The sequence below is a fragment of the Morus notabilis genome, unplaced genomic scaffold (genome assembly GCF_000414095.1).
Source record: "Morus notabilis unplaced genomic scaffold, ASM41409v2 Scaffold745, whole genome shotgun sequence".
Lineage (NCBI taxonomy): Eukaryota > Viridiplantae > Streptophyta > Magnoliopsida > Rosales > Moraceae > Morus > Morus notabilis.
In genome coordinates, this window is record NW_010357131.1 from 214,476 (window position 1) to 224,294 (window position 9,819).

A 9,819-nucleotide genomic window follows, 5' to 3' on the forward strand; every position below is an offset into this window, starting at 1 on the left:
ATTTTGATTAAAATACATGGGTAGGTGTAAAATATCATTATAGTTTTGTCCTAACCCGGGACGTTTTAGTCATTCAACTTCCATAGTCCATTGTTAGCGTCAAAATCACCAGACACTAGTCAGTGTAAAGGTCAGCTATAGGTGGGACTTTTTGAGGACTCAGTTCAGATTCCATTTTCGTAATAACATCAACCAACAAAGGGCACATTCGTCATAAAGTTTTTTAGAAACTCTCCTCACTCCTCAGTCCTCACTCATATAAATATAATAGCAAACCAAATAATGTGTGTGTATATATACAAAATCCTTTCTTTGTGACACTTCCAATCAAACAAAAAAACTCACTCCACAAATCAGTCATTAGGCTCTGTTTGTTTCTGACAAACGGAGACCAATTTCAATGGCGTCGAAGACAAACGGCCAAGGCACGGAAACCGAGAAGCCAAACGTCGAGTCGTCCGAGGAAAGATGTTCGGTTGAGGAGGTAGCTCTGGTGGTGCCGGAGACGGACGACCCGTCGCTGCCGGTGCTGACTTTCCGGGCCTGGGTATTGGGCCTGGGCTCGTGCGTTCTGCTCATATTTCTCAACACCTTCTTCACGTACCGCACACAGCCGTTGACGATCTCCGCCATTCTCATGCAAATCTCGGTGCTCCCCATCGGGAAGTTCATGGCGGCCACGCTTCCGACGAAGGAGTACAGCCTTTTGGGCCGGAGGTTCAGCCTCAACCCAGGCCCATTCAACATGAAGGAACACGTCATCATCACCATATTTGCCAATTGTGGTGTGTCGTTTGGCGGCGGAGATGCGTACTCCATCGGCGCCATTACGGTTATGAAAGCGTATTACAAGCAGAGCGTAAACTTTCTCTGCGCTCTTCTCATCGTTTTGACTACTCAGGTTTTTTATTCTTTCTTCTCTCGATTTTTGACTTGTACTTTTTGTTGTCGTTGATTTTCTGCTGTTATTCTAATTGACTAATAAGAATGTTTTGAGTTAATAAAAAATTTGAATCGTCTAATATTTTATTTATAATTGTTTAATCTATTCGTTGGACATGGGGGTCCTTTCTCCTTCTGAGAACTGAAGACAAAGGCCACTTTTTATGTTTAAAAAAAAAATGGTATTTCATCTTTTCGTGTGTCTACGTTCGGAAAGTACAATAAACCCATTTAGTTTTGTAGGTTTTTTCTTTTTTTGTTAGATAGTTTCTTGGTTTATGTCTCTGCCTGGATTTTTTTTTTTTGTTTAATTGGCATCTGTGCGCCTAATCTGGGTTTTGTTTTGTTTTTTAAAAGTAGCCCACAGAATGCTTTCTTTTTTGTTCCTTCCATTTTTTGGAAAATGAAATAACCAAAATAATAATAGGAACTTTCTTTTCTCCCCTACGATATTGGCTTGTTACAAGTTAAATACAAGTTTGCTTTTTTTCCGGAATTTATATGACAGACAGATTTGGTGGATTAATATTTGAAAAATCATGGTGTACAGATATTGGGTTATGGATGGGCTGGAATGCTCAGGAGGTACCTGGTTGATCCTGTTGAAATGTGGTGGCCTGCAAACCTGGCACAGGTTTCTCTGTTTAGGTTTGACATTTTCCGCCTTTTCTCATTTTCTTCGTACTCTGGTTTGATTTCCAAAACAGAGTCTCGTACTTATTTATTTCACCATTCAATTTTAAAATTTAAATTTTATTACGGTAAGGTTTCATTAATTTCATCCATTCAAAATAATTACATTTAATTCTTTTATTATATTAAAAAATTCTCACATAAAGTCACATTTTAATTTAAATTAAAATATTAAATTAGTAAATTAAATGAGACTTAAAAAATTCTCATGTAAAATTAAATCTTAACTCGAATTAATGAATTAGATGAGCCATAATTTATTAGATATTTGGACAAAATACAGATAAGTAATATATTCTCGCACTACTATCAAACATGCAAATATGGTCTTTTTTTTTTTGGTCCACTGATAGTTCCTATCAAAGAAATAGGAGACACACGGCTCTACTTTTTTTGTTTTCCATTCTTCAATTTTATGGGCCGACCAAATGGAGGGTTGTAATTTATACGAATTCTTTTCCACTTTAGAAACTTTTGGTTTAAAGAAAAAATGAAAAAAAAAATGGAGAAGGTAAGTAGACAAAACTTTCGTTTTCTTCTTCATGCTTTCCTAGGAGTTTAATACGCTAGAAAAAGGAGAAAAAATCATTTACTACAAAGAGAATTTTGCGCTAGGATATGAAAAAAAATACCCCGTCAGTAAATCATAATTACGGTAATTGTGCCCAATCGACATGGTATTTTTTTTACCCTACTACAAAATTCTTGTAAAAATAAAATAAAAATATATATTTATTTCACAACTCAAGTCAAAATTCAAGTTTTATTGTTACAATATTTTTTCTTAAAAAATTTAAATTCAATTTTTTTACTATAGTATTTTTCTCTCACATACATTACTTAAGATTTTAACTTGAGTTGTAAAACAAACATACCCTATAGTATTAGCATAACTGAGATCTATAGGGCGCTTTTGCAAAGATCTCATATAATAAAGATTATTGAAGTGTGGTGCAAAGTATGCCCATTTCTTGTACCGAAAAGCCTAACACATCTTTAGATAAAAAGATCTCTAAATTCCCTATCAATGATGTCATAAACTAAGTGCATGTTCACTAGTTAAGAATTTGTTCCCTGCTTTGTCCATCCAGATTGGTGAAACAGATTCCCTAAAAGGAACGCAAAGGTCAAACACTGCAATTTTAGAATACAATCTCGAGTTGAAAATGACTAGCTTTTTTCATTAAAAGAAATTGGATTTGATGGAGAATTTGCATAAGAAGAAAGTAAGATATCCAGCAAAAAGATTTCATAAATCAGCACAAAGTGGATTGTTTTAGTTTACAATGTTACAGTCTTGTTTCACTGCTCAACCTTTTTGCTGGATTGATATATTATTGTTTGGACTATTTACTGGTTCTTTTTTCTTTTTTTTTTTGTAAAAATGTTGTGCACTGATTATTTCCCTATCAATGACTGTGTTAATGCAGAGCACTCCATGAAAAGGAGGACAAGAAAAAAGGCATGACAAGAATGAAATTTTTCCTCATTGCCATGGGAGCAAGCTTTGCATACTATGCACTCCCTGGTTATCTCTTCCCAATATTGACATTCTTCTCATGGGTTTGCTGGGCTTGGCCACACAGTGTAACTGCCCAGCAGATTGGCTCAGGTTATCATGGACTTGGGATTGGTGCCTTCACCTTAGATTGGGCTGGGATTTCAGCTTATCATGGAAGCCCACTTGTCACACCCTTCTCTTCAATTCTCAATGTTGGAGTTGGCTTTGTTATGTTCATCTACATTATTGTTCCTCTTTGTTACTGGAAGTTCAATACCTTTGATTCTAGGAACTTCCCTATATTCTCCAATCAGCTCTTTACTAAAACTGGCCATAAATACGATACGACCAAGATCTTGACACCGCAGTTCGATCTTAACGTCGATGCTTATAATAGTTACAGCAAGCTCTATCTTAGCCCGCTTTTCGCGCTATCCATTGGGTCAGGGTTCGCAAGGTTTACAGCAACTCTCACTCATGTGGCACTCTTTCATGGCAGGTAAGATTTTCTTCTACTAACCTTGGAACTTATTACTAGGGAATAGGTGCAAATTTTTCGACATTGAATGAAAATCTTTTTTTTTTTTTTTTTTGCTTTCCTAGTGACATTTTAAAGCAGAGTCGATCGGCGTTGAAGAACGCGAAGCTTGACATCCATGCAAAGCTAATGAAAAGTTATAAGCAAGTGCCTGAGTGGTGGTTCCTCATCTTGTTAATTGGAAGCATTGTCCTGTCATTAATGATGTCTTTTGTGTGGAAAGAAGATGTGCAGCTGCCTTGGTGGGGAATGTTATTTGCTTTTGCCTTGGCTTGGCTTGTCACTCTCCCAATTGGGGTCATTCAAGCAACCACCAATCAGGTCATAAAAGAGAAAACTTTCTCCTTTACTTATTCTCTTTTTCACCTTTATTCATGCAGACATAACAAAACCACTGTTGTGAGAATCAGGAACAAACGTTTGCAAATTTTTCTTTTCTTTTCTTTTCTTTCTTTTCTTTTATTTTTTTTTATTTTTTTATTTTTTTATTTTTTATTTTTTTATATAGCATCTTTGATTCTTGTGGTTTTATTACAGCAACCAGGATATGACATAATAGCACAGTTCATTATTGGGTATGTCCTACCAGGGAAACCCATTGCAAACTTGCTTTTCAAAATCTATGGACGAATCAGCACTATCCATGCTCTCTCTTTCTTGTCTGATCTCAAACTTGGCCATTACATGAAAATTCCGCCGCGGTGCATGTACACAGCACAGGTCTTTATACGTCGCAACTTTTATCATATTTTGATTCCTCAAAGTTCTTTTTTTTCTTTTAACTCGTTTTCTACGATTATCAGCTCGTGGGAACTATTGTTGCTGGCACAGTCAACCTTGCAGTGGCATGGTGGATGCTGGAAAGCATTGACGACATATGCGACGTCGAAGGTCTTCACCCCGACAGTCCATGGACTTGTCCCAAGTACCGAGTCACCTTCGACGCTTCTGTCATATGGGGCCTGATTGGACCAAAGCGGCTGTTTGGACCAGGAGGATTGTATCGAAACTTGGTGTGGCTATTCCTCATTGGAGCTGTCCTGCCGGTTCCTATCTGGTTGCTGAGCAAAATGTTCCCAGAAAAGAAATGGATTCCCTTGATAAACATACCAGTTATATCCTATGGCTTTGCAGGAATGTCTCCCGCAACTCCCACCAACATAGCGAGTTCAACATAGCGAGCTGGCTTATCACCGGAACCATCTTCAACTACTTTGTTTTCCGATACCACAAACGATGGTGGCAGAAATATAACTATGTTCTATCCGCAGCATTGGATGCTGGAACTGCATTCATGGCTGTCCTGCTGTTTTTCGCCTTGCAGAACGAGAACAAAAATCTGAAGTGGTGGGGCACTTCCCTTGATCACTGTCCCTTGGCAACATGCCCGACTGCACCGGGTATTAAGGTTGATGGATGTCCAGTTTTCTGAAGCTGAAAACAAGTAGGAAATGATGTGGCCATGACTAGGGAAGAAGAGAAGAAATAAAAAATGTGTTGAATTGGCAGTTGACTATAATTTTCTTGCTTCTTCTCTCTGAAAGAGAAGGAAAAAACAAAAAAAAAGGGTCTCCCCACTAATGCTTCAGGATAGAATTAGTTATTTAAGTGCAATCTGTGGCCGACTAATAATAATCTGTACCGACTACAATTTACAAAATGTGCATTGTAAAATGCAAAGGCAGTAAATAAATGAGCAACCTCTTTCATTTTTCTTGAATATAAATAAATATAATAATAATAATAATAAATATCACCTCTATCCTATACTGTATTACTCTGCGTTTGACTTTTGAAAGGAATGAGATCAAACTTGGACTTAGTGCAGCCATTCCTCATGACTAATTTTTTTTTTCCTCGATTTTCTGGAATCCTGGTCATGTCTAATATTGGGCGCCGTATGCTGCACATATTTTTTAGAACCTAGGGACCTATTATCTCACCTTGCGATCCAAATAAATTCCACTGCGCAACTTTCTGATCAGAGGAAAAATGGTAAAAAAGGAAAGAAAGATCAACACCAACAGACTTTCAGAGTTTTCTTACTTTTCGTCGGGACAATTGTTTATTGAATTTTGAATGTCAAATAATATACAAATTAACTTGATAGATACCCCTCCATCTTAATTAATATCTTTCCGACTAATATAATTCGTGTTTATTTTATTAGTTTAATTCAGTTCAACTCAGTTTAAACGGTTAGCACAATTTAAACTGGTGTTTAGTAAGCATATAGTTAATTATATTTCTCGTTTGAACTGAGTTGAACTGTTCAACTTAGAGTTTAACTCTCCTCTCAAATTCAACCGTTCAAACCAGTTTTGAACAATAAAAAGGTGCTCACTCTCTTTACTTTTCACACCTACCAAATATAAATTTAAATTTTATTTCCTATTTAAATTAAAACTTTAAGTACACATCCAAACTTCAATTCAAATTACAATTTAAACTACACAGTTTGAATTTTTCTGTTCAAATCAAAAAGTCTAAGGGGCTGTTCGGCAGCCCCTTTTTTGAGTTAAAAACTCAAAAAAAACAACTCGAGTTATAATTTTATTTAAGTTCATGTTCTTTTAAGTTTGAACTCGAATTTGAACTCGAGTTTGGGACTAAAACTCAAATTTAAGTTTCCCCTTCAACTCGAGTTCAGAAACTCAAACTCAAACTAATGAACAATATTTTTTTCTATTCTTAAAAATGCTATAACTTTTTCGTTTTAATTCTGATTGAGATGATTTTTTTTTCTATGTGTTGACAACGAAAAGACGAATAAAACTCCACCCATATACCCTATTAAAATTTTCCATCAGCATGGTGTTTTTATTAAAATACTATCTAAATACAAATTCAAGTTTTGACTCACTCAAACACAAACTCAAAAAGATTTTTATCTCAAACCATAACTCAAATGTACACAACCCAACACAAACTCAAGTTATAACTTTAACTCAAGTTATAACTCAAACTCAACTCAAAATCTACACTCAAATCACCTATCTCAAAAGGGGCAAAAAAACAGCCCCTAAATCAACAAAATTCAAACTAGTGAACCAAACGAGTTATTTAATTATAAAGGTTATTAATAAAGAATAAATAATAAAAATCCAAACACATATAATAAGTACTTGTCTCCTTTTTCTTAGAAATAAAAGTTATTATGCAACCAGATATCATTTGAAGTTCAAATTTGATAACAATTTGATTGCGTAGAGTTACTCTTTCTTGCTTCCCTTCCAAGTGTAAATATACGCCCCATTACATATTCCTTTACGGTAAGTTTTCTTTCCTTTCACAGCAAGTTCAGGGGAGTAAAAGCCGACTAATATACAGTCATCAAATATCCACGAAAAGGTAAAGAGATTGATGGATCAATGGTCAAGAAGCAATTGCATTATGTGAAATACTATTCTCGAAGTTTCATCTTATATTCTTTCCTGAGCTTACATAAGCCATTACAGTGCCATTGAAATCTTAAAATTATATTAGCTAGATAAATAAATCTAACCAATCCGCATAGACCTGGCCTACATTCCCCTCTGCAAGGACTTGTAGAGCACGACCGTCACATACTTGGCGAGAAACCTGTGTGTTGTGCCTAGCGCCACCACAGATGGGCCACTGCTCTTCCCTTTTTGCATATAAAGATGGTTGAGTACCACATGTTGAGGTCTTGATGAAGGCGGCGGAATCTCCAAGTAGGTTGCGGGCACATTGAGCAGCGTCATTTGAAGGTGGGGAGGAACCAATGGCGGCTCCTTTGCAAAATCTTCGGACCCAAGTTGTTGGTTGCTGTAGCTCGAATCCGGGGACTGGGGAGGTTCAAAACTAGATATGCTCTCAATGTCTTCTGGAACATAATCCTGCAACACAAGGTTCAATTATGTAACTAACAGTGCCAACTTTGCTTGGCAGCTGAGCAACAGTGCCAAGAATTATGTTTCTATTCCAGAACTATAAGCCAAGGGAATCAGCTCACATGTCCCTTTTTTCTTGTTCAACTTTTGTGTCAATTAATAATATCACACCACATCATTTACAATATTTTAACTTACATGACCTTTTAGATAATGTGACATGATATCTTAATTGACATGTAGCATTTTAGTTGAGTAGTATGATATTATTGGAGTGCTATGAATAAGGGGGCATGGGAATCGAATCCTAAGCCAAGGCAAGAGTGAGATTAAGCACAATAAATGCTATCTGGAATATTTTGAAAATACAAGGAAAATGAGTTTCCAATATATTTTAGACATGTATCAAGGACCGATAAATATTTGATTACGTCTTTTGAAAATTACTGCCTATAAAGCTGATCTCAACGGAAAATTTCATAGCATTGGTTCAGTAAGTTCAAGCAAGTGCTGCATACGAAGAGTCTAGAGCCTATCTGGTACTAAAAAAAAAAGAAGAAAAAAAGCAGAGAAGGATGGGTGTTACCTGCAAGTCTAAAATGTTATAGGAGTGTCCCGAGTCGTCTTGAGCGCAGGGCAAGTCCAGGGCACACCTCCACTGGCCATCAACAACAAACCTATACTGGTATACACCAGATGGAAGCACTTTCATAATGGTGAAGTCCTTCCCTGATCTCTGAAGGAGCACTCTGAGCAATAAGTAGCAGCAGGCAATTACACAGTAGTCAATCACAAATAAAACGTAGAAACTAAAAAAAAAAAAAAAAGAAACAAATAAATAATCTTTTTCTTAGCAAACCTCGTCTTCCAATTGTCCCATGATCCCTCAACAGCAACTTCCTTGCCACCATAAGGCCATGTAATCATTGTTGGAATTCCTTGTTCATAGGACATGTCCTCGAACCCTGAACTAGTTTGCATCCACGAGGAGCTCGCGATGTGACTCTCATCAGGCCTTTGTAATGGCACCACAGGGACCTAATAAAGCCATATAGGGGAAGGAATTGAGAACAAAACCATGAAAATCATGGATCTCCCAGCCAAAACAAAAGGATCAAGAATGCCAAAAAGCCAAAAATAAGAACAGGCACAAAAAAAAAAAAAAAAAGCAAGTGGCAGTTAATTGTTGTGCATTAACATCACAAATTGACCATGATACACACATGGCAAAAAACAACTGAGTTGAATTTACAACAGCGCAAGCAATCCTGAAATTTTCCGGGCGCTACATATACAGCGAAAACTTCAAAGCCGAAACACATGGCCATGATACACACATAGCAAAAAACAACTGAGTTGAATTTACAACAGCGCAAGCAATCCTGAAGTTTTCCGGGCGCTACATATACAGCGAAAACTTCAAAGTCAAAACACATGGCCTCCAAATTAGTTACCCGTTTTAAACAATTATGTATGGCAGCTCGTTAAAAAGTCCCAATAAATCCATCACAAAACTTCAGCCATAGCCATACAACAAATTAACTGAATTAACATATAAGCGCATTGCATAAAGTTTAAGCTTGCCCTTCTTCTAACTTCTAGTATACAGAAAAATCCTAAGGACTAAAAACCCACCCCAAATATTCATATTCTGGACTTAAATCAAACACCTACAGAGTACAAGGCAAAACCACCAGCCTAACAGAACTACCAAATGAAAAGGATATTCAAGAAAATATCTCAAAAAAGAGAAAACTTAAACTTCAATTTCTCCGCAAAATTCACAACCCGCAAAATCATAATAAGAACTACAAGATCTCAAACGCTCGCAACACCAAGGTAGCCAAATTTAGAAACCCAACAAAAAACAAAACTCTTACTAAACCAAAAAAAAAAAAAAAACTTATCGGGGATCAAATTTCCGTCACTGAATTGTTAACTGTTATCATTTCTCACCAAATAACACAAATTAAGAAAATTTAGTAAACTTCAAAGACCAAATCAAATCAAATCAGAAGAAGAAGAATAACTTACTTGAGGAGTGAACATGAGTGGGGAGTGAGTGGCCCTAGGGCTATGAGGAGGAGACTGGCCCATCAACTCCGACGAACCACCGGGCGTCACGTGGCCGTGAGACGCCATGGGTTCTTCTTGTACGCTGCCACCGCCATCTTCCTCAGCCCCAGATGGGCTTCCACTCCCATCTTCTCGAGCATTCACATTACCCATTCTCACTCTATGATTTTCTCAAAGAAAAAAAAAAAAAATATATATATATATATATATATATA

The 9,819-nt window shown here is 36.7% G+C and overlaps 2 protein-coding genes across 2 annotated transcripts; one reads left to right on the forward strand and one right to left on the reverse strand.

Moving 5' to 3' along the window:
- Positions 1–324: 324 nt before the first annotated feature.
- On the forward strand, positions 325–5,387 carry LOC21393898 (oligopeptide transporter 3). The gene is given in 7 exon segments (XM_024166368.1): positions 325–901; positions 1,493–1,590; positions 3,066–3,635; positions 3,740–3,995; positions 4,212–4,394; positions 4,478–4,831; positions 4,834–5,387. Coding segments are annotated over 7 exon segments (2,235 nt in total). The 5' UTR covers positions 325–400; the 3' UTR covers positions 5,107–5,387.
- A 1,442-nt stretch (positions 5,388–6,829) lies between these two features.
- Positions 6,830–9,769, reverse strand: LOC21393899 (SNF1-related protein kinase regulatory subunit beta-2). Its single transcript, XM_024166497.1, has 4 exons — positions 9,563–9,769; positions 8,388–8,566; positions 8,115–8,277; positions 6,830–7,534 (listed from the first exon to the last, which is right to left on the reverse strand). The coding sequence occupies exons 1-4, from the start codon at positions 9,755–9,757 to the stop codon at positions 7,199–7,201; spliced, it is 873 nt and encodes a 290-aa protein (XP_024022265.1). The 5' UTR covers positions 9,758–9,769; the 3' UTR covers positions 6,830–7,198.
- Positions 9,770–9,819: the final 50 nt, after the last annotated feature.

Excerpts from the sequence above, each read along its gene's own strand:
- LOC21393899 (XM_024166497.1), bottom strand. The coding sequence starts at position 9,757 with ATGGGTAATGTGAATGCTCGAGAAGATGGGAGTGGAAGCCCATCTGGG. Across the intron at positions 8,278-8,387 it reads TGGGACAATTGGAAGACGAG|AGTGCTCCTTCAGAGATCAG; the intron begins GTTTGCTAAGAA and ends CTTATTGCTCAG. Across the intron at positions 7,535-8,114 it reads ATAACATTTTAGACTTGCAG|GATTATGTTCCAGAAGACAT; the intron begins GTAACACCCATC and ends CTTGTGTTGCAG.